General features: G+C 41.0%; 1 protein-coding gene across 2 annotated transcripts in view; it reads right to left on the bottom strand.

The window, feature by feature from the left end:
• The window catches only part of RORA (RAR related orphan receptor A), a 234,833-nt gene that overhangs the window by 102,897 nt on the left and 105,110 nt on the right, over positions 1-26,826 (bottom strand). The window contains exon 1 of one of the 2 annotated variants that reach the window (XM_012442987.3): positions 309-448. The exons of the other annotated variant lie outside the window; for it this stretch is intronic. Within the exon in view, the coding sequence (XP_012298410.1) occupies positions 309-339 (31 nt within the window). The 5' untranslated portion in view covers positions 340-448. Of the gene's footprint in view, positions 1-308; positions 449-26,826 lie in introns of those variants that run through there. 2 annotated transcript variants of the gene reach the window in all.

The raw sequence follows: 26,826 nt of genomic DNA on the forward strand, positions 1-26,826 counted from the left end.
CGGCAAACTTTCTTTTGGGAGCCCCGCCGGGTGCCAAGCGGACTCAGGAGACTGACAGGAGCCGGAGAGGGCAGCAGAGGGGGATCCACCCCGTGCGCCTTTGCCCCTAATCGGAGACAGGCTGATCCCGTCGCCGGGCTCAAGTGGCGCCCCGGCGGTGGCTCAGAAGGCCCTGGCGGGGCTCCGGCGCTGAGCCCCGGGCAGTACGTGCGCTCGGGCAGGCGCGCCCACCCCTCCCCCTGCGCACCCTCCTCCCCACCCCCCGGAGCCGCCAGCCCACCCGGCCCAGGCGCGGCGCCCGGACTCACCTTTCATCGCTGCGATCACAAAATACATCATTTAAGCCGCGGTGCGGAGAGCGCAGGGAGAGCGGATGGTCCGACCCCGGAGCCCCCTCTGCCGCCGCCGCGCCGCCGCCGCCCGAGCCACAGCAGCAGCTGCCGCAGCTGCCCGCCCGCCGAGAGCCATCCCGAGCCATAAGAGGCTCCATGTGACCGGCTGACATCACGGCCGCCGCTCTGTTTACACCGCGCCCCTCCGCTTCCTCCCCGGGCGGGAGGCGGGAGGCGGGAGGCGGGAGGCCGGCGCGCCCCAGCGCCGCGCCCCGCCCCGCCCCCGCGGGCAGGTGAGCTGCGGCGGCTCGGCTGGCCCACCCCGGCGGGGCCTGCCCTCTCGCGCCCCGGGCCCTCGCCCCGGCGCTCGCCTTCCCCTCGCCTTCGGGATCACCTGTGGCCGCCGGTCGCTTTTCTGCACGCAGCGTTCCGCGGAAGGCGCGTCTGACCACTTTCTCCCCCCACTCGGTGGGGCAAGAGGCTCGCAACCCGACACCACTCTCCCGCTGGCTTCCCGGGGCCCTCGGGGGCGATGAATGCGCCAGCTCGTTGACGGAAAAGACAGATTTGGTTTGGGAACCTACGGCCACCCTCATTTCCCAGAGCGCCCCAGCTCTATTCGGAAGGTACGGGCCCCTCCTGGGCCGTGGAGAACTAAGCTACTGGGACCGTCCGGGGAGTGGAGTAAGCTCCTCCTGTCTTTCTGGAGAGACTCACGGCCTCGGCAGGGGGAACTCCGCCCACCCAACCCTTGGCAACCCTTGGCAACCCTTGGCAACCCTTAGATATTGGCAGTTAGACCAATCTCCAAGGTCCTGGTCTACACCTGTTCCCCAGATCCCCTTCCCCGTGTCCAAGACCACTGACACCTGCAAGGAGAGCCGAAAATTGTTCGTGAATCACCTAAATGAACTCCAGCTGCCAGCTGATCTGAGCCGCTAAATTCCCAGGCTCTTCCATACCTCCCCAGAGAACCCATGTACAAGTAGGAAAAGCTATCGTTTGCATACCCTAAAAATGAAACGTCGTGGTATTTTTGACAGAAAATAAAGATCTCTAAAGGTCAACTTTGTACATTTTAACATGCAACTAACACTTAATTCCCTCTAAACTTTGAAGCTTATTTTTACTGTCCTTATGGAACTGTAAATCATGACGTTATTATTTTACAGATCAATCTCTTTATGATGAATTTCACATGCTACATACCCAGAGTCTGCATTTTTTTAAAACTTTGGTCAGGATGTCTATAGTACCAAGCATAACAGAAAAAAGATTCTCAAAAGTCAAGTTTCCGTACCTATTGCTGTTCCTTCACGAAATTTCATGCTGCTTTCTTTTCTGTTGGTCTGTTTCCACGCACAACTTAAAATATTAGATGGCTATTAGCTGCTGCGTTCATGATGATTAAGCAAGGATAATTCTAGCATTATTTTTCTCCGTGTAAGTGAGTTGCTCTTGCCCCTGAGTTGGGCCACAATGTAAAACACAAGCAGATAATCAGCACTGCAAAAACAAGGATTCATACACTCCCTCCCCAGCCTCCTTTCAAGGCAAAATTGAGTCTTCCAAACATTTATACAGCGCTCTGATTTAGAAGGCCAATAAAGTTCATTGTCCTTCAGTCAAGGCATGGCTTTATCAAAGTTTGATTTCAGATAAATTCATTCTAATAGTTTTTTTTCTTTTAGATTTTTCCCCCAAATAAAACTACAAAGAAAAGAAATTATAAAAAGGTGAACCCAAGACCTACCCATGTTAACTCAGCTGTCCAGCCATAGCGAAGTGGACAAGAGTTTCAAATGAATCAACCATACCCACTGCAATGTTTACAATTATGAAATTAAATCACACCATGTTCCTATGATGCAACTATATCTCCCAATGAGGCAACGCCCCTCAGTTACACTGACACCATCATTCAAATTTGGTTCTTGATTTCCCTTGTGCTAACGACTATTGCCAAGCTCTCCTACAGGTAGGTCCCAGGTACAATTTTCTTTCTTTTGTATCGCTAAAGGATGGAAAAGCATCGGAGACTGCATGCTCATAAGTATGTTCTTCCATACTCAATGCAAAGGAAGCCAGATATACAATTCAGATAATTCACCATGCTACTTTAAAACAGTATCCTTCTTTAGAAAACAATGTTTCGAAAATAACCAAGTCTATTAGCGCTAGCCTGCCTGTCAGACATCTGACTCCAAGGTGAATAGTCTGACATCACTAGTAATCAGTATTTATTTCCAGATCATTTCAAATGAAATCAGTCATTGGGAACAACATGTAACGTGACATCTGCTCCTGCAATTACAAGTAGAATCTTTCATACTATAGATATGTCCCCAATAGAAATACAATCTCAAAATACTTCTCTGAAATATTTACACATTTATTCAACAAAGACATTGCCAGAATAATGTAATACTGACCTTGCCCTTTAGAAAGGTATTTCATTCACTTCCTGCAACTAATGAGCAACAGGACTTCAGATATGAAGTCCTAACCCTGCGGTACAGCTAGATGCTATTTGTAATACATGCCTCTATTAAATGTCTTCAGCTTTTAACCCAGGGTATATTACTGTTCTTTATATTAACACAAAGCTCTTTGAGAGTACAAACTAGAGGCCTTTTTTTAACCTCTAGTTAAAAATGTTAAAAAAAATGTTTTTTTAAACATTTTTTAAATGTGTATTTCAAATAATACACATCTTCTATGACAAATCAGTTAGGAATAAAAGGATACACATCTCCTTTCAGTAATATCAAATTAGAGCCATAAATGATACATTTCAGCACAAACTTTAACCCACTGTATTAAAATACAATCATGTAAAAGCCAGTGTGGTGGTTCATGCCTGTAATCCCAACACTTTGAGAGGTCAAGGTGGGTGGATCACTTGAGGTCAGGAGTGCAAGACCAGCCTGGGCAACATGATGAAACCCTCTCTATACAATAACACAGAAATTAGCCAGGTGTGGTGGTGCATGCCTGTAATCCCAGCTACTACTCGGGAGGCTGAGGCAGGAGTATCACTTTAACCCGGAAGGTTGAGGTTGCAGTGAGCCGAGATCGCACCACTGAACCCCAGCCTGGGTGACAGAGCAAGAATCTATCTCAAGAAAAAACAAAAAACAAAAAACTAATCACGTAAAAATACAATAAAATATTAAAATGCAATAAATATGTTGGAATAATTGTTTGGATTTTATTAAACAAATGCTTATGAGTGCCAACAATGGGGGAGAACACAGTGCTAAGGAATGTATTCTATCTTTTTACCAAGTGTTCTGAAAAAAAAAAAGTAATATTGCTTACATGAAGATAATTAAACAGAATGGGACTTCTTTACCAGGAGTGGGAGTTTGTTATTATATTAATTCACAGCTCAAAGGTTTCTGTTGGCTAATCTCAGAAAAAGAAAGCACACAACATACTTATAAACACATGTAACTCATCTCAGAGTCTCCCAGAGTCAGTCACAGCCCCACGTGGTGTCCTTGTGTGCTCGGTTCCACATTGAGTCTGTCACTTAGTGAGAAAGTAGAGAGACACTTCTAATGCCACGTTGTTCCTAAGAACACCTAGGAGAAAAGCCTGGTACGTTTTTGCAGGAGTCTAGACTGGAGTAATATTAGTAAATTGGTGCCAATCTTCCTACATTACAGGTTAAATAAATGATACTTCACTTTTTGAGAGTATATTTTTTCACCACACAAGTTCTGATCTCATAATGTGCCACCCCAAATCACAGATACAATGCTATTGGGGAGAATGACAAACCAGTAGACTGGCACATTTATCCTGAATCTGCAAGTGGCTCCTAGGACAAAGGTGATTTCAACATTTGTTGATGCTCGTGAGGGACAGCATTTTGGATTTGTGTCACCCAGATCCCGCGTGTCTCTCTCCAGTGTGTGGCTGCTTGCTAATTCAATTAATTTCTTTCTAGCTGAACAAGAAAGGGATCAGTGAAAGGTTAATGTGGTCCTAGGTAGCTTGATTCAATGGAATCCTTAGCCACCACTGCACTGTGACCTTTAGGAGCTGAGCCATTCTGGTTGACATAGAGCCAGGGGACCAGGTTTCCCATAAACCAAATAGGGTCAGACCTAGAGAGCTCTAAAGCAAGGATACTTGGGAAGCTATGGACATGTCACAAACTAACCTAGAAGAGATCACAGCCTTGCTTAAATTTGGGTCCAGAAGCAGCCAGTGTCTCATAAAGGAACACTTACAAATGGAGTCCTACTGGTGAGACCCAGAAACCAACAGTAAGACAAAGAGCTCTGCTATTTATGAGTGTTAAGGGGGAGAGGACAAATGGATTAATGTGCTTTATCTGCCTTATTCATGATTTTAAAACAAATATAGATGTAGATTGAAATATGCATGTATGTATGCATATGCATAGTCCATGAAACACAATGAAATAAACTACATTCTGGTGGCAAGAGACACCTACAATTTTACATACACACACACACACACACACACACACTCCCTCATAATCAACTACACTTACCGTAGGTATTATACTGACACTGTGATGGAGAATCAAAACAAGAATAAGACAGTAGCCCTGATCTTGAGAAGGTCACAAATCAGCTGACCCGTGCTCTGAAAACTGTAGAGTGTCATGAGTCGGTCCGAACATTCCTAAAGGTGTACCCTGTCTGGCTGCCCACTGAAAAGATGTTTGCGCAGCACTCTGCCACTTACTAACAGTTGACAGATGACTGCAAATCATTAGTGTGGCTATTAGTGTAATGGGATGTTGGAGGTGAAAGATCTGACTGAATGGAGACAATAGTGCAGCGCTTCTGGGATTTCTGGAATCATATATTTCATACACCTATTACGAAATTCAGAGGACTGGCTTATGTTTTGTAATCATCACAATAAGGAAAAGGGTAAAGTTCACAGGCATACAGAGCTGAGCAACCTCCACAGAATAGGTAGGTAGCAGGTGCTTCGCTATGCACACAACAGCCAAGGCAGGAAGGGGAGAAATGCAAACCAAGGCCAAGGGAGACCTCCATTCCTTTATGTCCCCATGCTGTGTCCTCACCCCACTCCTATACCTGGCAGTGGAACAAGTCATTCATGAAACTATATATATATATTTATTTAGGTAAGAGAATACAAGAAGTACAAGTGAACTCAGAATCTGGAATCCTGGGTCCAGGATAGTTTCGCACTTGTCACTAGCTTTCTACGTCACATTGGGCAAGCCGTTTTACCTTTCAGGACATCAGGCCCCTCAACTGTAGCCTGATGGAGTAGGAAATGACTGCAACGGGCCCTACAACCCAAACATCCTGTGACTGCTTTCAGAATCATTCCCCATCCACTTTCCAGGAACGCTTTCTTCCGTTTCTCTGCGCTGTGCCATGTCTGCTGCTTCTCCAAGAAGCCTTCTTTATTTCCTTGAACTCCATGATATGGTGGAATGGGCTCTGGCATTAAAGTTGGGCTCAAAACTAACCTACATCCCATTCGCTAGCTGTATGAGCTTGACCAAACCTTTGTTTCACCATATGTCAATAAGGAGAGTAGAGTCCTGTAGGGCCACTAGGAGAATTAAATAGACAGAAAGGAAAAAGTGATATCTCTCAGTAGAGCTTACAAATGGCACTGCCACCACTCCATCAGCCCCTACCTTGTTACACACACACAGCCTGTACCTGACATAAACTATTGACCCTTAATCAAAATTTGCTGAAATGTCTCTCAGCATGCACTTTTGCTGAGCGTTCTACAATTTTGAAACTCGTGTGTGTGTGTGTGTGTGGTGTATATAAAACAAGTACAGTTGACTCTTGAACAACACAGATTTGAAATGTGCAGATTCACTTATAAGAGGATTTTCTTTCACCTCTGGCATCCCTGAGATGGTAGGACTAACTCCTTTTTTTCCTCATCCTCCTCAGCCTACTCACTGTGAAGGCGATGAGGATGAAGACTTTTCTGATGATCCATTTTCGTTTAATGAATAGTAAGTATAATTTCTCTTCTTTATGATTTTCTTAATAATATTTTATTTTTTTCTACCTTACTTTATTGTAAGAATACAATATATGATATATATAACATACAAAGTATATGTTAATTGATTGCTTATTTTATTGGCAAGGCTTCCAGTCAACAGTAGGCTATTAGTAGTTAAGTTTTCGGGGATTCAAAAGAGATACGCACATTTTTTTCTGCAAGGGGGTCAGCACTTTTAACACCTACTTTGTTTAAGAATCAACTGCATTTATTAAGCACCTGCTAAGTACTGGGGACACAAAGATGAATAAGAATTAAATTACCCATTGGCCTAAGAGGCCTTGTGGTCTAGCAGGCTTTTTATGTCTTATTTCCTATAGGAGAGCAAGTTCCCATCCAATGAGCAATGACTAAACACTTTCTGTGTGCATTACACTGTGCTAGGATGTCGAGAGGGAAGGGCAAAGATCAAGACATCAGTCTGTCCTTCAAGGAGCTTGCAATCTAGTAGGAAAATAAACGCAATGCTTATAACGTAAGGCAGAATGTGTGCCACAGACTCTAAGTGTTCCAGAAATAAAGTATTATGTAAGTCAAGAATAAGAGAGGTTACTGTGTGCAGGGTTCATCTGAAACTTTAAGAGAGGAAGGACTTCATGCAGGAGATTTGAGCTAGAGCTTGAAGGCCAAATCACATCTTGGTGGATAGAAGTGAAAATGAAGAGCCTCTTAGAAGGAGGATAGAACACACTTGTAAAAGTACAGGCTGGGTGCGGTGGCTCGTGTCTGTAATCCCAGGACTTTGGGAGGCCAAGGTGGGCGGATTACCTGAGGTCAGGAGTTTGAGACCAGCCTGGCCAACACAGCGAAACTCTGTCTCTACTAAAAATTAGCCAGGCGTGGTGGGCACCTATAATCTCAGCTACTTGGGAGGTTGAGGCAGGAGAATCACCTGAACTCGGGAGGCAGTGGCTGCAGTGAGCAGAAATCGCACCACTGTACTCCAGCCTCAGCAACAGAGCAAGACGGTCCCAAAAAAGAGAATACAGTTGTAAACGTACAGAGACAGAAAGTTGACTCAAGGAAACTAATAGTGAGCATTTACCATAGATAAAATACACACAGATAAGAAGGAGGAGAAAGCCGAAAATGCAGGTTGTAGCTATTTCTTCTGCCTTCCCTTACAGTGCCCAGCACGGAGCTCTGCAAACTATACACTTGCAGAGGATGATTTTTGAAAAAATAATTGGAAGTAGAAAAAGGGAATTGTGCTTCAGAAAATAAATCTCTTTGCGACTTGCCTATTTCACAGTCTTATTGTAAGGATTAATAGTTGGTTTGATAGTCATAAAGTTAAATTACACTTAATAAAACACATAGAGAAAAAGAGTTCCACATCACAGCACACCGAGGAAGAATAAAACTGGAAATGGATGTTATTTCATCAGAGTGAAAAGCTAAGCAGAGCATTTTAGGATGAACAAGATAAATGGAATGTTATTTGATTTTGTATCTCAACCATTTCAGTTCTGAAAATTATCTGAGACAGTTCTATTAATATAGATGCTTCATATATAGGCCATATTTTATTTTTTAAAGAACTATCTTAAAATATATTTTCAAATAATGGAGAAAAGATAAGCGGTTACAGATGGTTTTCCCTATTTTTGTCATGCATGATCAAGGGCTGCAGAGTAACGTGGGCTTCATTGGGAAATCCAAATCTCGCAGCTAGGAGCGTTCCAGGAGCAACTGCTCGCATTATTTTGCTTTTGCAGAGAAAATATGTTCCTGTTCAGTCAAGCAAAGTAATCAATTATTCTGCATTATGAAATACTCCTTTTATAACTATTGACATTTCAGACAGTTGTGCCACATGCCAATAGTGGTTTTGATGCTCACATTTAAGCTCCAGCTTATAGGATGGGATTCATCTGGGCTGACAGTGTCTGATCAGAAGTCTATTCTCTGCTCTCAGAAGCAGATCTATTATTTATGGCCAGTCCTACACTGTGGAAGTGTGTTGTGAGCACTAAAACGAGAATAGATTTGGGTATTTTTTGTTTTAATAAAAAATGTTAAAATGTTCTAAATATGTTAGATCCACATTTTAAAAAACCACTCTTCTCTTAAAAACTCTTCCTACATTTTGTAAGATGGAGGTAGATTAAATTAGGCATTTTAGTCAGAAGTTCCAAAATTCATGCTAGATTTTTAGTATCTAGCGAAACCTTGTGTCCCCAAAAATAATTCTGTGAAATCAAAATGGCTTTCCAATAATTATATAATGCCGTTACTGTTGCTGCTGCCACCTCCCTACTTCTTAACCATTCCTCGGAATTTCCTCTGTGGAAGGCATTGATTTCATGCTCTTTTTAAAAATCATTTCATTCACCCAAAAACATTCTGTACTTTTATTACATTCACTTTAGAGATGAGGACACTGGACACAGAGAAATTAAGTGACTCGTCCAACAGGCCAGGGCCAGTCACTGGTGGAAACATAAGAAAAATCTATGTACACTGATTCTAGCATGTGTACTCTTAGACATTATGCTGTAACTCTCAACAATTGTTTTAATTCGTCCTTGAATTCAGCACTGCTTAGTATTTTGAAAATAGCAAGCTGACTTCTCCAGAAATCAAAAAGTACTATTCTAATAACATCTAGGCATGTGTGTGAGAAATTCTTTGATCACTGGCTCCTGTAATTGAGCAAGGTTAGCATGTGTCATTATGAATTATTGCATAATTTAGTAAATTATTTAATTACTACCAATGAGGAAACATAGTTTACATGGTTGTAATTATCCTGTTGGAAAACAATGTTGCCATTTGTACATTTAAGAAACACTTGCTACATACTGAATTAACTCTTGAGGGAAGTTTATTTTGTATTTTGGGATAATCAGACAATTCTAAATGTTGTTAATGGTGTTAATGGATGTTAGATAGGATTACAGGAAACTAAAAAATGCACAAACCAATGCTGACGTTCCTAAAAGACTTCAAACAAAAAAAATTATAAAGGTGAAAAATAACGATTTCACAGTTCATGATATTCTACAGAAAAAATACAAGATATATTTACTGTTTTTACTTTTCCAAATTATTTCACTGCAGCTCTTTTCACAGTTTCTGCAACATATGTCATATAATGTAGCAATTTGTTCACCTACTTTAATCATCCGACAAATGGCTTTGACAGCACAATAATCTTAAGCAGAGCCACTTATTTTCAATATCCTTTGAGTAAACTGTTGTCTATGTTTATTAAGGGACTGTAGTGATGCATAGTCTTGTTATTTATATAAGAACGCAGTACATACATAGCCTTGGGATGTTTTGACAACACATTTTAGGTAAAACATAGATAAAATAATCTTCAAAATACAATATAAGTGAGAGTGACTTGTGTGTGTTAGCTACAGTATACATTATTGAGAAACTACTGATATGCGTTATTGAATTTGTTGTAAAGCCTCAAGTACAGTAATAGTCTCGGAAAGCCCAACTCGCCCATTACTTCAAAGGTTAGGTACATGTTATATGGTGAAACTGACTTTCATAAACCAGAATGTAACGGTGATTTGATTTACAACATCTTTGCTCCTTGAAATCTAACAGAGGTAATGTAGCAAAGCCATTCTAAACAAGGAAGAATAAAAAAGGGAACTATCAGAGTTGAAGACATTCACAGAGGGCATATGGTAAGTCCCTCTGTTTTCAAGGACACAAACAGTTAAACTGTCTGTTTCTGACAGAGGCCTATCATTAAATAATCACATATAAGCAAGATAAGTGATATTATCATATTTGCTCTGTTGTCTTGTTATATTATCCCAAAGTCAACTGTCACTTAACTGGGTAATCCAAATCAAACAAAAGTTTGTCCTCTTATGAATAACGCATATATTGGAATCATATTATGATTTGCAGATTACAGAACTGTCAAAAAACCAGTAAGAAACTGTTTCCTGTCACCATGTTAGATTTAGGCATAACGGAACAAGAGAAAAGAAAACATGTTTTATATGTTCCGAGAGATCACTGCTCTATCTGCAGTGTAACATAAATTACCACATAGTGTTTATTTTACACTGACAGTATTTTATCAACTAGAACTACTGTAAACATATAGGGTGTTCTCTATTTTAATGGTATTTTCTGATGTCACTGTGTAAAACTAGAAGAATTGTACTTTGATTCGTCTTTCAGGTCTCAGTTTTTTAATCTTCTTATTAAAATATAATTTACAAATAGGAAAACACAGTTTTTAGGATATGATTCTTTGAGTTTTGACTAAGGCATTTAATTGTGTAACCACCAACACAATCAAGACACAGAACAGCTCTATTCCCTGCCCCCCCAATATTTCTCTGTGCCCCTTTATAGCCAGTTTATCCCCTCCACCCCAAATCCTGGCAACCAGAAATGTTTCTGTCCCTACAGCTTTGCCTTTAAAGAATATTATTTCAGTGGAATAGTATGCTATAGAGCCTGTTGACTGGTGTCTTCCACTTAGCATAAAGCATTTGAGATTCATCCCATGCTGTTGAGTACACAAATAATTTGCTTCGTTTTATTGTTGAGTAATATTCCATCCCACAGTTGTTTTCATTCCCCAATTAAAGGACAGTTGGGTTGTTTCCATTTTATGCCAATCAAAAATAAAGTTGCTATAAATATTCATGGTACAGGCTGTTGTGTGAACCTAAATTTACATTTAAATGGTTAAATACCTAGGAATGGGACTGTTAGATCATATGGAACGGATATACACATTTAATGATAAGAATTGCTTGATGGTTTCCAGAGTAGCTGTGCCATTCTGCATTTCTATCAGCAATATATGAGAGTTCCAGTTGCTCCATATCCTCTCCAGCACTTGGTGTTGTTAAATATTTATCCGTTCATTGTTGATTTTGGCTCTTCAAAGTAGTTAAGTTTTATAAAGTTCCCAGGAACACAGAATTTAAAGAGACAAAACTATTTCTCCTACAAGAAATACAGGGTTAGGTTTCTGTGAGTCTGTACCCATGGGTTTTTTGTCAACTGATCAATACATAACTTTGTTTTATGTGTGTTTCTGTTTAAAGACATCTTATTTGGTATGTATTGTTGATTTACTAACATTGCACTGGCAGCCAACAGCAGTATAACTCATGGCTGGAGACAGCTTATCTAACACATTGTATTTTCTCCATTAAGACATATCACAGTCTTCTCGCACTTAGGAACACTTCAGCAAGCACTGTGCTTGGGCATCATTTTAAACAGTGAGATTACCAACAAAAAGCACAAAAAGGGCCAGGCATGGTGGCTCATGCCTGTAATCCCAGCACTTTGGTAGGCTGAGGTAGGCAGACCACCTCAGGTTGGGAGTTCAAGACCAGCCTGGCCAATATGGTGAAACCTTGTCTTTACCAAAAATACAAAAAAAATTGGCCAGGCATGGTGGCACGTGCCTGTAATCCCAGCTACTAGGGAGGCTGAGGCAGGAGACTCACTTGAACCCGGGAGATGGAGGTTCCAGTGAGCCGAGATTGCACTACTGTACTCTAGCCTGGGTGATAGAGCAAGACTCCATCTCAAAAAAAAAAAAAAAAAAAAAGGCACAAACATTAGAAAAACATGGCATTGAACAGACTTTAAAAAGGACACCTGTTTATAATATTAGAGCTGAAACAAGATGGCAGAACATCACCCTGATGAACCTCAGTGGGGAATCTGTGCTAGGACGCTGTGTGCACACACTTGTCTGCCAATGACTGCACAGCCAGTGTGGATTTTGGGGTTATAAACAAATAGAGTGAGTATGCAAATTTGTAAACACAAAATCCTCCAGTAATGTGAAGAGACTAACCTTGTTTACCTGTTCATTTTCGCCATTCTATGGTCTATGACTGCCTATAGTCATCTTGTTCTCCTCTTTTTGTAAACCTGATTCGTCACCCTCTTTTTGAATCATTTGTTATCTTTTCTGTCTTCTTCTCTAGATTCTACACACTAGAGTCAGGACACATACCTGTCTTATTCACCACTGTATTCCTTACATCATTAAGGCTGACCATAGGTGCCTGGCATTCATAGATGTTGAGTGAATATTTGTTGAAGCAGTGAATACTTCTTTGAAAGTAGTATGTATGCAAGAAAAAGCACTGGAATTGGAGTTGGAAAATCTGGTTTTCCATTCTAGTTCCAACATTGGCTTTGTGATTGGTGGCAAGTTACCTATGTTCTTTGAGCTTCAGTTTTCTCACCTGTACAACCTAACACCTCTCTTTAGAGATGTTTTTAATACCTTAAAAGTAAGGCAATAAACACGAAAACCATTAGCACCTGGCACACTGCTGATAACTCAATAATCACTGGATTGCAGTGGTATATGACCTACGACTAGACATTTATAACTGCATGAGCAACATAAAATATACTAACAAACAGTGTGAACGGTAAGTTTATTTGGACATACAGATAGTGCTAACTCTCCATGTATTTGGTGTTATATACTCTGAGCACCCAAATAATTAAGAGAATTTTTCACCTTAGAAGTAGATCTTTTGTTATTCTGTCCATCTAGCGATGCTCTTCAGGCTCAAAGGTTCTACAGACTATATACCATGTACGTGTCACGATAAAAACTGATAATCTGTCTACTGCACTAAAAAAATTCCTGAACATTTAAAAGCAATTCTTCAGTAATGTAGTTAGAGTTTGTACTCCCTGGAAACAAGATTTTTTTTGCTTTCAAGCACTCCTAGAGAAACAAAGACATTTAGTTAAGAAGCTTACTATGATTCTGTACGAAATGCTTTCTTACAAAAACCTATTGTATCCCTTAAGATTTCAAGGCAAAAAAAACCAATAATTTTTATACAATTATGTCCATCTTCCCACATATAACTAAGGCTAACAACACAATGTAAATGTTAATATATAGTGGAAAAGAAACTACATAAACAGTGCATATGGTTACTTCACTCAAAATTTATACAAATGATTTCCTTACAAAATTATGATGATCAGATATGATTAATGACATGATTTAAGATTACTGGTCTTTAATAGAGGCAAAACATGATGACTCACTAACAAAACGAGCTAATAGCAGGGAGGGAGAGATGATAAGTGTATTTGATTACAAAGCAGAACAGATAAGTAAAACCGCAGAATCAATTATAATTATATTATATGAAACTTTCATTGTTTCTTAGCTTATGTTCATATTAACTTTTCTGGAGATGACATTTTTTAAACATATAAATTATCATTAGGAACTTAACAACAGTTCTGAATCAAACCTAGGGTTAAAACATCATTTGCCGACAGGCATCCTCCAAGTGTTTTCCGCAGAGGCACATCACTTCTGATTATTCCCAGGCTATTTTAAATGATCTTGGACAGGGCTACTGAATGACTTGTCAGCGAACAGGAAAACATTATGACACCACTTCTCCAGATTTCTTCCCAGAACATGAAATACTTGGGATCATTTTAATTGATTCAAGACTAGCTTGAAAAAACAAGTTAAGCTTCACTTTAAAGCTTTCAGTTTTAACTGGAGGAATGCTTCTAACATATGGCAGCTGGGCTGTGACTCACAGCAACCTTTAAATTCTGGCCAAAATGTCTGTTTCCTGAGATTGTGTCTGATATGCCTGTGCATCCCTGGTGGGGTTCAGCAAGCATTCAGTAAATACTATTGTTGGAACGAATGAATGAATTAAAGGGTTCCTAATTATGAGCTACAAATTCTTCCATCAACAAAATAATCCCATAGGAAAGCTGCAAGGTACTTGGAATTACTATCCATGAAAAGTTCTATTTTCAGCTCCTTTACAAATTATTTTTATTATTTATGCTCAACTTGGTCTTTCTGGTTTTTTTTTTTTAAACAAAGATGTGAAAAGCACAGAAGCATTTTCCAGAACACGAAAGACCAGTATACTTCGTAGAAGGTTTCATTTCTATGTAGCTTGTATGTGACAATTATTTTTAAATCTCAGTTAATCATCATATATTTTCTCGGAGCAGACTTTGGGTGAGGCACTATGTGAAACGTTTGAAAAAGACAGTTAAAAGGAAAAAGTTCTATTCTTGAATATGCCCCCAAAATTGGAGTAGAAGGTATGCAGCAATTTCCAGTAAGGCGAGTGGCTATCTAAAGAAAAACTAAATTAGAACTGGTATCAGAGAAATATAAATAATTGCTATAATACTTTTCATAATCAGACATCTCTCACGTGAAAGCCTTGTGAAACGGAAGATAGAAGAAAGCCAAAAAACACAAAAGAGAAAAGAAAAGAAACAAAGATCAGCAAAGACACTGCTAAAATTCCAAGGACCAAAGTTTGTATATGTGCTTTAAAAAGCATCCCTCTGACATTTATCCGAGGCGATTTTCTCTTATGTAAGACATAATTCTGATAACCTTGATATCTGAATGTCCGGTATACAGGAGATATTTTAGAAGCACCACAGAGACTTCTGCTCATAGGCACAAAGAGAAACAATAAATAGTGAAGGAAGAGATTTTAAAAATGATAAAAAGTTAGACATAAGAACTCAAACAATATGGTAGCATGGAGCCGTGTCGCATGGGGACAAACAGTCAACCACACCTGCAGAGTGTCTGAGTGCATCCTGTATTACAGCATACTGTGAACACCATAATAATTAATGGTTATAATGACTTTGAATCACTAAGAATGTATTAACCCACGAAGTCTATAAGAAGATGGGGACTTACATAATATATTTTGAAAGCTCCCCTTCCCCCTATAAAGTGAAGTAGTTTAGGCACTTAAGAATTATGCTGTAGAAAATTAATTTTTATGATGTACTTCATTTTCTGATAAAGCCTTGAAAGCAGCATGGTATACATACCTAAAATAATAACCCTAGTTACTTAAGCCCTTACACTCAAAGACTTAGGTGTTCCTGTTTCGCTGAGCTATGTTCTGAAGCACACTGGAAAAATAAAGCGTGTTTCACAGGAGGATACCTGCATTATATACAGGTATTTCATTTAATTCTAATATTAGCCAAATATCAATAACACAAAAACTGTTCAAACACAACCCCTTCCCCCATTTAAAGCTTGAATATTTTTGCTTGAATCATGAGTGTTCAGGGCTAAAGTTTAAATAGATATCATTCTGTGAAGGTATTTGTTATCATTGCTATTTATATAATAATGTTTAACCTGCCAGAATTCTGGAGAAAGAAAGATTAGCAGTTAAAGCAAGTTCAATGGGAAACAAAGAAGAAAGCCATCGACACAACTTGGCGTTGTTTCCGTTCAGTGCAGGTGAAGTGACAGGTTTTTAAAAGTACGCTTTATCCATGCACACGCATGATACCGATACCTTTTTCATGGCTGCACCAATTCTTTTTCAAAACTGCTAGCCTGTTTCCAAGGCAGCTGCAAAACATCCGTGAAAACTAGTTAATTTGTTGGAGGCATGGAAACTGCTGCCTCTCCACCTGCCAAGCTAGATCCACATTGTACAGGCTCTACAATGGCAGGAGCTGAGGGTCCCGAGACATATTTTCTCGGCTCCTGCATAGACGGAGGAAAGGGAAGTTATTTCTGAGAATGTCCTGGAAATGGACGCGGAGCTCAGATGCTTTTGGGTTTCTGTCTCTTTCACTCCACATATTGTCCAGGATGCAGAGAATAATACTTTTTGTATTAAAGTCACCATGGTCACCTCCAAATTGCTTTTAAATGTTATTAGTATTATCATTGTGTTGTTGTTAATGAGAATACAGCCGAAAGGCTAAGTTTGACACTTAAAAATGGCCAAAAATCCAGCAGGCAGGAATCATCCCCACTCACAGATGGGGTAAGTGAAGCTCAGAGAGGCCTTTGGCTCAGCGGATCACACCGCTGATGGTAGAGCTAGGACTTACACGAGGGTTTCTACTCCCACTCTAGTGCTCACTACATGTTGCAACATGCTAAGTATTGAAAACTGTCTTCCTGTTCCTGAGGCATTTATATTTTGAGAAACATCAGGTTGGCAACTCTAAGGAAAGTTTTCCATGGTAAGACTTTGAAAAGGAAACAGGAGGCTGTCTTACATTTCTTCTTCAGAAGATTTTTGTCATCACTTATATCTTTCTTTCTGTTCATCCATTTTTATATTGTCTAATCATTCCTGCCACAAGAGATAATTTACATGGCTCTTCAACAACATGCCGCCAATAAATCACGAAACACATTTTAATAAATCAGACCTCATATCAATCTACAGTAAACCAGATCATATGATGTTGAGCATATACCAAGCCTGGTCATAGGATGGGGGTTTTACAGTCTCTGGTCCTTTCTGTGTGAACCAGAAACACACATCATGTGCAAAGGGCCCCGGTGTCTATCATGACATTGGCCTTAGAAGTTAAGAATATATTTGCAGTTATGTCTGTTCATTTTTATGGCTCTGTATTTCATTAATTTCATTAAACCTTTCTTGTACATTTTAATACATTCACATGGTGGGGGAGGTCCAGGCAGGCTGATTCATATTTGCTTACCAATAGCCGAAAGGAGGGGTTCCTATGATTAAGTCTAAAACTGACCTCGTTCCACATTTAAGGGATGATCATTTGGCATCTCTGCTGCACAGACCTTTGCTCTTAACACCATGCTTGGTATGAAATATTGAATTAATTAAGAAAAGAACCATAATAGATACTAGGGCTTTTGAATTTAAATGTGAAATACTTAATTAGGCAAAATAACATGCAACATTAATGGCAGGGATTTGAGAGGGAACAAAAATGTGGCAGCCTTAGGGTTAAATGACTTTTATATAAAGTCTCAGGTATAGAGAATGGCAGACCTGGGAATAAAATCCTCAAGTCTCATACCTGCTCAATGTTCTGACCATTCGGTCACACTCCAGGAAAAGACAATAAATATATATCTGTGGAAAGTCCATAAGATGGAAATGAGGTGGCCTACCTTTCATCATTTGCCATGATCACAGACAAAGCCATCTATAAAAATACCTGCCATAACAGAAACCGCCGCATCTCAACCCAAAACGGGAAGACACAGAAGAGGTTGATAAAAATGAAATCATGATACACGAATCCTCATCCTATCACCAAAGTGGTTGCCCAAAGAGGGGTCTCCACGGTTGCCTGATGAAAGGCACAAATCACGGACTACCCACTGGGACAGCGGGGACAGAGAAGTGAGGGAATGGCCTCTTCTTCAGAGGGCTGAATGGCTGGACTCTGTCGAATGAATAGATAACACCATTGCAGAACAGACAGTGGAGATGAAAGTGGGAGCCAATGAAAACAGAAGCAGGGAGGAAAACCATCAAAGGGGTGAGAAATAACAAAAGTCCAGGGACTGATGTGATCAGCACCCACATGCTAAAATTGTAGCTCGAGAAAGCCGTTTGAAGCTGCTAAAGAGATTTAATACAATCTGGAATGAACAGAAATTGCTATGAAATAGAACAGAAGGGCCACCAAGAGACCTTAAGGAAGGGCAACCTAATGGAATGTGGGCCCTGCAAAGAGCTCACATGGCAATGTCCTTTTGAACATCTCACTCATTCTAAAGTGTTCTGTAAGTCACACACACACACACGCACACGCACACGCACACGCACACGCACACACACACAGTCCAGGGTCTGTGGGGAATTTTGATGGGAGGTGCTCATCAAAAGTCTTAAATAATGCAAGGCAATGGCAATCCATCCGATCTTCCACTCTGAGGACCAGGAGCAAAGAACAGACGCAGGTTTCATCAAAGCAGCCTCTAATCTTTCTAGCACATCTGCAATGTCCATCTCACCAGGGGTGACCTTCTCAGTGAACTTTGGGAGAGATGTGCTCTTTGGTTTTGTCTGGGTTGCAGTTTAATTCAGCAGGAAGCGGGCTGTGGCTGGGAACCACAGCACAAAGAAAATCACGGTAAGGAGGTGAAAAATGCAGGACTGATCGACAATAAGTGAGATGAAACAAATGACTGGTAGTTTTTTATGAGACCAGCAGAAGAAAAATATATATGTATATATGATAGGTGATCACTTTCAAGGCTCATTGCCCATTGCTGTTACTAAGTAGGCAGTGATAGAAACAGCACAATTGAGCAGTAACACTGAGATCAGAGAGAGAAAGAGAGAGAAGGGGGAAAAAAAAAACAAAAACGAAGGATCAGAGAGGCTCTTTAGGACTGTGTCCTATCCAGGGCAACCATCCAGATAAAACCTTGGAATTTCATTCAAGTGCCATGTGGATAAATTGCAGTGTGGAGATAAAATACAGAGACTTTAGAAAATGATTCTGTTTTCTTACAGATTGACGTTGATAACTTCTCAGAACTGAGTATTCTGGTTTGTGCAAGGTAGAAAAATCAGAAGACAATAAAAAGTTTCTAGTAGATAATGCTAAGAAGTCATGTTGCCTAAAGCATATGGGCCAGTGGTCTTTCCTAATTTCAGACAAAGGGAGAAAGAACATTTTTCTCTAAGTAGGGGCAAGTTAAAGGGAATTTGCATTTGGAGGTAAATAAAATTTCTATTCCCGCTTAATTATCTTCACTCTGCCAGGCTGGGTATTATTGCATAGACAGTGGGGAATGGAAAATTCTTTCCTCTTGAATGGGTTTAATCTCTCAGATCTCAAAAGCTCTCCAAGGGACTTTCTATAGCAGGAGTGGCTAGACCCTTGTTTCGGTATCTTCTGTCTCTCACCCTTGGTTGTTCATTTCATATCCTACCATGTTTCCAGCACTGAATCAGCCCCAGAATAGGACATGAGTGGAGGGAAAAGGGATTCAATTCACCATAGCTTTAACCTTCCTTAAAGTCTTCTGTGTTTATGTACTATGAGTTTTCTAGCAATCAGAAAATGCATCTTTTTAATAACTGTATTCTGCATTCTCTTTCTCCTGGTAGAAAACAAAATCAACATCTGTCTTTACCTCAAACAATCTTGAGTTCGGCAAAAAAAAAAAAAAAAAAAAAAAAAAAAAAAAAAAAAGGTGGTGTCTTCTTTGCACGAGAAGTCTAGAGAACTCTTAGCACCTAGTAGGTGCTCAATAAATACCAGCCAACAGGCAGGGCTCCTTTCCTCTGACAGCTGGCCATAGACACAAGCTGCTTTGGGAAACCTGATGGAGAGACCCGCCTTTCTGGCAGAGCCATCCTCACTCTTTCATCACTGCACTCAAAGATATTACTGATGTTGGTCCTCTGGTTTTGCTGCTTTTTTCCTCTGACTGGACTAACTGAGTCTACTCTGCTCACTAGCTGCCACTTCAGAATCCTGTCACGCAGCGGAAGGCCAAAGGACATTTTCCCCTAAGTCCTTTTAACTTCCTGGCATTCCGTTTTTCAACCCCACATTAAAGGTGCTGATGTTTCATCCTAGTCCTACCAGCCAATGGGTGGCCTCAAGTTAGACTAGGCAGGGCTTCTATCGGCTCTTTCCCTGTTGGGCACAGGGAGAAGGAACCCAGAGAAATGTTTCCTCAAGCTCATTTTCTAATTTTTCCTTGGATGCTATCACTGAAGTTCTGAGATCATGTATTAAGAAACAGACACATTTGAAACTAACGTACAACAGATGTCAATCTAAGGCCAGGGTTGGCCAGCAAGACTGATTTTTTGCAAGTTCTCAAAAATATTTTTTTTCCTTTTTGCTTGCCTTTTCTCCCCCTGTGCCCTCGTCCAACGCCCAGTCATCTTCTAATCCATTAAAATTGGTGTACCAATTCTGTTTCTATTCCAAGACAAGACCTGCCAACTTGAAAAACAAAAATGAACCTCCCCTCATTTTGGCATGTTCCTCCAAGCCTCAACTAACCCCGGGCAGAAACTGGTGGATGTATGCCCAGTTGAAGCCTGAGGTTGGAGTCATAATTTTTACCTCCCTTAGTGAACAATTCCCTGGTATGTTCCTGAATTGTCATTCTTGGTATATTGCTAGAACCAGGCATTGGCAAGCCCAGCAGACTGGCATTCTCTGCAGTTTGATGGAAGAAGCCTGCTAAGCCTGCTGTCCTAAGGAAGCTGAGATCTGAGACACCTCTGTACCTAGAAGAATCTCTCTCTCTTCTGTCTCTCTGTTTCACTCTGTCCCCAGGGGTAAGTATTTTCTGCAAACGTAAAATTAGTTTATATTTTCAGGGCTTTGGAATTACTAATTTTGACTAAGTTAAAAAGGGCAGAGCATCCTAGTACTCTCCCAAGTGACTCAATCTGTGATTCTTGGGAAGGATTTAATGGACATATTTTATTTTCGTTCAGGGTGACCTCACTGATCATTGTGGAATATGCCCTCTCTTTTTTTCCCCCTCCTTAAAACAAAATAACTGCAATTTTCTAGGCATTTCCTAGGGAAGAAAACTCTGTATTTTTTACTTGTCTTTAAGGCCACTGTTGAGGATTTTTTTTAAAAATTCTATTTAAAGTGTAGGTGAAGGTGATTATATCTTTCCAAAGTCAGTAAAACAAATGTGTTGCATAAGTCATTTCAATTCAATTAAGAGAAACAGGTCAGATGCTAAAATATTAGTAAAATCAATTATGAGTAATAGGTCTCCTGTTAACATGTATCACTACAACCGCCTCTCTCATAATATTTGAATAAATTTACATTTGTTTTGTATCTCTGTGTGCCTGTAATATACAATGGTGTCACTTGACCATAAAAGCTTCTCTATTTCCTTCTCTTAGTTACATTTTCTCTGATGTGCCTTGGAAATGACATGTAGACTAACCCTTATAGAGTGAAGGTTTTTCTAAGGAGAGAAAGTCTGGCGACAAATTAAAAAGAGCTTTGCAGTCAGATCTGACTTTGAATCTTGTCCTGTCACTTGTCAGTCGGGCAGGGAGCGTCCTCCTTCCTCTGTTTCCTCACCTGTGAGGGTAATGGTGTCTTTCCACAGGGTTGTCCTATGATTTAAATAAAACAACTTGCCATAAAACTCCCACCAGGTTGCTAGGCACACCTGGCGTTCATTAAATGAATGTTTCTTTGTGAACTCTTTTGAAAATCCTAAAAATTACTCATATATAAAATAATCATAAAATCTCAATTTGATATGGGGTGTGTGTGCGTGTGTGTGTGTTAGGATTACTGCCACAAAGTCATCTGAAAAAAAAAGGTGTCAAAGAGAAAGACTTTCTCCTTCCTATTTAGTAAAAGGGCACCCCCAAAATCTCAGGTAGAGTTCATGGGAAGGCCTTATGGAACAGTAAATTTGCTTCTGCAACCTCGGTAGCCTTTCTTTCAGACAAACAACTGATCTCTAACATTGCTAAATTATGTGGAAAAAAGAAGACTACAACATTGAATCTGTGCCATAATTGCAAAAACATAAAATGATATATGTATATGATAAAAGACAAAAAAGGAAAACTGGAAATATTTTTGGCAGATCAGTAAAAGAAAAATGGTCATTTTTTCCTTTGTAATATACTTTATTCTTATATGACATTTGAACATTTAAGTGGTAAATAGAGAATTGTATGATTGGAAATTCATTCTTTTAGGCTGATAGGCTACCAGGCCTATCGGTTGAAAAAGACAGTATCTCAGGAAGCTAAGTACAGTTTGGCTTAATGGAATACTTTTCTCCTAATCGCACAGGGGAAATGCAAGCATTGGCGTTGACTTCTGGGGAAGAGGAAGGAAGGACAATTTTGGAGCGTGAGCCATCAGCTGAGGGGAGCAGACCTGGAGATAGTGGACCCTAAATGGAAATAAAGAAGTTGGAGCAGCAAGGCAAAGCAGTACAAATGCAGCCTCTGGAAGGTTCTAGTTGTGTAGGAAAGAGCATTAAGATTGATTCTTTTGGAGTGTTTCTGTGTACTTTTGAGGAAAAGAGGCATTCATAGGGTGCACTGATGAGAAGGTCCCGAGAAAAGCATTCAAGAGTTTGGAATGCAGCTCACTGACAATCTGGTTTATAAAGACATGGCTTCTGCATTGTTTCTATGAACACTTGTGGGGAGGGGGCAGCATGGCACAGGAGAAAGAACAAGGTCTTCAGGGCTTGACCGAATAAGGTTCAAGCCCACCTCTGCCACGCACTAGCCATGTGTGCTAGGCCAGCGGCTTAACACCTGAAACTCAGTTTTCTCAAGAAATAGGATACTTAATATTTATTGTTATCATAAGGTTTAAATGAGATTATACACATGTACATCCAGACTGACATGATTACATAGGTGTAAACTGCCTGGAACATAGTAAGGTCTCAACGCACCTGTTCTCAACACAGGGAGCAGAAAAGAGAAGAACTCCCATCCTAAGATAATAAAATTAATAAAGTTCTCTGCTGGGCTCCATCCCTGTTTATATGCTCCAGTTGAGACCAGAACAGCCTGCTCAGGGAGCTACAGGTTGAAGAGCTGTCAGGGAAAACAGAGCAGCGCCACCCCACACACAGCCCCCTTTCTGCTTCCTAGAACCTGGTGGTGGATTAGCTGCCACTATCGACAGCTGCCCAAGTCCTAATGCTCTCTCATGTTTCTTCATCTCAGCGCTGGTGCACCTGGCGGAGCTGATGGCTCTGATTCCTGTATTTTGAATCCTGTCATAGCCCGTGCTGACCATGCTTGGGGTCAGGGGATATAGATAAAGGGGCACTGGGTGGCTTCTGTTCTCCACTGAGCCCTGAGATCGACTGCTTCTAAGTCCTAAAGGTTTGCCTATCTCATCTGGGAAACCAGCAACAGGAAATAATAACACCCCAGCTGGTATCTCTAACCCTCACCTTGCAACAAGTGTAAAATGAGAAGGGGAGGGAAGATTCTCTCCAAAGTCTCACGAGATGGGGCTCTGAGGACTTATCATCGGGAGCTCACTAAGCAGGTAACTCTGTACCGTGTGCTCCAGCAGCAGCCGGGGAACAGAAGGCTGATAATGGGATTTGAGTTTACCCAGCAAAACCAACAGGGAACAATCTTCAGTGGGCGGAGGAAGAATGTGAGCTCAAGATAGCCCAGGTCGGGGAAGCTGCTCCCTGCCAGTCCAGCTCATAAGGAAACTGTTTATGTTTTCTGTTTGCCAAAAAACCTTTGTGTGCTGCTGAAACCTGTTTGTCCTGAACTCCTAACAATCGACGCATGGCAAACAGTTCTTCAGATGACAAGCCAGTTTGCTAATGAGCAAGGAATGACTGACGAGGCCCTGCTGCCTGAACCCCTTAGCTGCGTGGAGTTCTGTGGATGAAGGTTGAGAGGGCTGCTTTGAAAAGAACTCTGTCTTCTCACTCTCCATCCACCCACATGCCCATGCTTTTCACACGTGAGCAACCCATAAGCATTATCGTTATGGGCATGTCTGATTTGGGGAGTACTGAATTTAGTTCCTCCAAAAAAAGTGCCATTGCTCCAGGAAAAGCAAATACGCCTCTATTGGACTCATAAAACTCACTGTGAAGACTGTTATAAAATACCTCAAATTTTGTCAACATATATACACTCACACGCATAAAACACTTTATGTCCTGTTTAATGTATGCATGTACAAACATATGCACACATACTTATTTGGGGTTTGGGGATCTACCAAGAGCAAGGTAAATCAAGGAACATGTGAATTGACCGTGTTAAACAACTTGATGAAGGTGCTGATCAAATCCCATAAGGGCGTGTGCGCGCTCAGGGTGGTGCTAGGACGGGTCTTCAGCGTGCGTGAGACTGATGCTAGCCCATGTGTCTGCCCTCTCATCTCTCTCACCTTGTTGTCTATTAAAATCTCGCCTCCCACACCTGCCAGGTTCCTCCCAGTTGCACGAGGGCTGACACTGGTTGGTGAGGATTGAGAAACTGATTTGTTTGTTGTTTTACCGGTATCTGTTGCGAACCAAAAGTTAGAAAATATTCTTTGAGTCCTTGTGAAGGCTCAGAAAGAAACAGGAGTCAGGAAGAGCAGCAAAGGGGTGTTAGGGGGAAGTTGTGAAGAATTCCAGGGGTCACAGGGCTTAAGAAATTCTTATCTTGGAATCGAAACAGACCTTAAACATGTCAGAAGTACATTTCAGGGCTGGACGCGGTAGCTCACATCTGTAATCCCAGCACTTTGGGAGGCTGAGGCGGGCGGGGTCGATCACGAGGTCAAGAGATCGAGACCATCTTGGCCAACAGGTGAAGCCCTATCTCTACTAAAAATACAAAAAAAAAAAAATTAGCTAGGCATGGTGGCGTGTGCCTGTAGTCCCAGCAACTTGGGAGGCTGAAGCAGTAAGAATAGCTTGAACCAGGAGGTGGAGGTTGCAGTGAGCTGAGATTGCACCACTGCACTCCAGCCTGGCGACAGAGCGAGATTCTGCCTCAAACAAACAAGCAAGCAAACAACAAAAAAACTACATTTCAGGAAAAGAGCTTAAGAAAGAAAGTTTCTCAGGTACAAATGAACTGATTTCCCTGAGTAATCTTGTACTTTGCACAAATAAGAATGAACACACCTGTGTTCTGTGGCTGAGGCACTTCCAGGTTCAGCCTGACCAGCCCCAAGGTTTGCTGGGTCAAGGGAAAGGCTGTAGGAAACCCCCTGGTCCTCAAAACCGCATTTGTTCTCAGACCAGCCTCACACCAACCTCTGTAAGAAACAAGTTGAGTTCTCAGAGCAAATACCTTGAAGAAGACTTGATGGACATGCTTTTACTGTGACAGGCAAGGTTCATCTAAAAGACGATGCATTTGGGGGAAGACTTGCACAATATTGAATTGCTTCTGAAATAAACAAACAAAAAAGCCCACAACAACACAGTAGCCTCAAGCCTTTTCACCTTTCTATCCTAGCACAACTTATCAGAGGCAGGGGCGATATGATGATATGTATTCTTTGCTAGTGAGCCCAGTAGCGCTGGCAGTATATCTCTCTGGCTCAGGGTCACGGGCCCAGAGACCATCACAGTGCCTGGTATACAGTACGTACCATTTTTATTGCTTGTATTTGTTGAATCGATCAATCAATCAATCATACAAGGGAGAGAACCCAGACCCAATCTTCAGTAAGTGCTTATCTACTAATTGAGGCAAATAAATTGTACCTGGTGCCACTGAAATGTGGAGTCCCTATTTTTACCACAGCAACACAGTAGCAAAGGGTAAACTCTGTACTGAGTTTTGAAGGCAGCAAGGTCTGAGGAAGCAACTGCACAAGAGGCAGAACGTGACACTGAGCATTGTTCTTGGAGAACGTCTATCCACAGAATGCCCTGGAGGGACTGCCTGCAGAACTGTCCCTGGCCAATTTCAATGCGTGTTACAGATTCATAGCACAGTGGATGATAAGCTATATTAATCAATCAGGAAGGAAGAAAGAATAAAGAAAAAACAGACAGAGAGAGAGAAAGAGAGAGAGAGAGAGAGAAAGAGAAAGACCTAAAACTGTGAGCTTCTTCACCGCCTGGCCTTCATTAAGAACTTCATACCTGGTGATGGGCAGATTTGCCCTGTGGTGGGAAGGACATGTCAGTTCATCCAGTCCTTGACAACAGTTGCTATGCCCAAGTTTGGGCAGGACTGTTGCAGAGGCTGGGCCTAGGTATATTAGGAACTTGGGTGTTGCTGTGGTAAGGAGGAAAGATAAGGATATGGAGGGCAGCTAAGGAGAAGAGGTGCTTGAGAAGTTTGCTGTACTCTTGCCAAGCCAAACTCTGGTCCTTAAAACTGAGAAGTCATAGAGAAGTGAATGGGGCTTGTATCGAGGGCAATTTTTAATTATCAGATAGGAATAGACTACTACAGGCCACAGACAAGGTGTTAAACATGTTCTTTTCATTGTTACCCATATCTTTCTTTTCTTGGCCAGTAACACTTGGCTGGTTTTCTTCTGTATTCCTAGAGGTGGGGCAGAGGTAACTGGGGACTCTAAGAATCTGACAGTAACACCATCCTCAGAAACAGTGATGGAGCAATGCTTGGGTACCAGCACTCAAGCCTCTATAAGAGACAACCTCTGCTACAATGCAGTCCTCTCTGACCCCTGCTCACCCACACAGCCCCTTACAGACACGCGTAGCACGGGGTGACACAGAGCTCTTACACACATATCTTGAAGCCTATCCTTTGTGCCCAGTATCGCACCCTGGGCACCTGGCACACAGCAGTGCCTCAAAAACCTGTCAAATGTCGGATGACTGAATTAAAATATTAGGAGGCAGGAGACCTGCTCCATGTTATACTTGCCCTACCAAATTTCAACTCACTATAAAATATGTGAACACAACTTTAAAAACATATATGTATTTTCTAGGAGCTTTATGAGAGGCAGGATACATAGGTAACATGTTCTCTCTACTTTGATGAAAAAAAGAAAAATTAATGTATTTTCTCATTTCAAGATAGGAGAAAGTCATCTTTCCTTTGAGTTTTCTATTTTAAAGATAATCCTCTTCTCGTTCTCCAAATGTCGCCTCCCAATATTTCTATGTTATGGGAATAGGCGATTTCTTTGTAATTTTTCCTGCCTTGCCATTTCTCCAAATCTTGCTAATCTGCTGGGTTTG

The sequence above is a fragment of the Aotus nancymaae genome, unplaced genomic scaffold (genome assembly GCF_030222135.1).
Source record: "Aotus nancymaae isolate 86718 unplaced genomic scaffold, 86718_ANA_hifiasm-v0.15.2.pri h1tg000041l, whole genome shotgun sequence".
In the NCBI taxonomy this organism is placed as follows: domain Eukaryota; kingdom Metazoa; phylum Chordata; class Mammalia; order Primates; family Aotidae; genus Aotus; species Aotus nancymaae.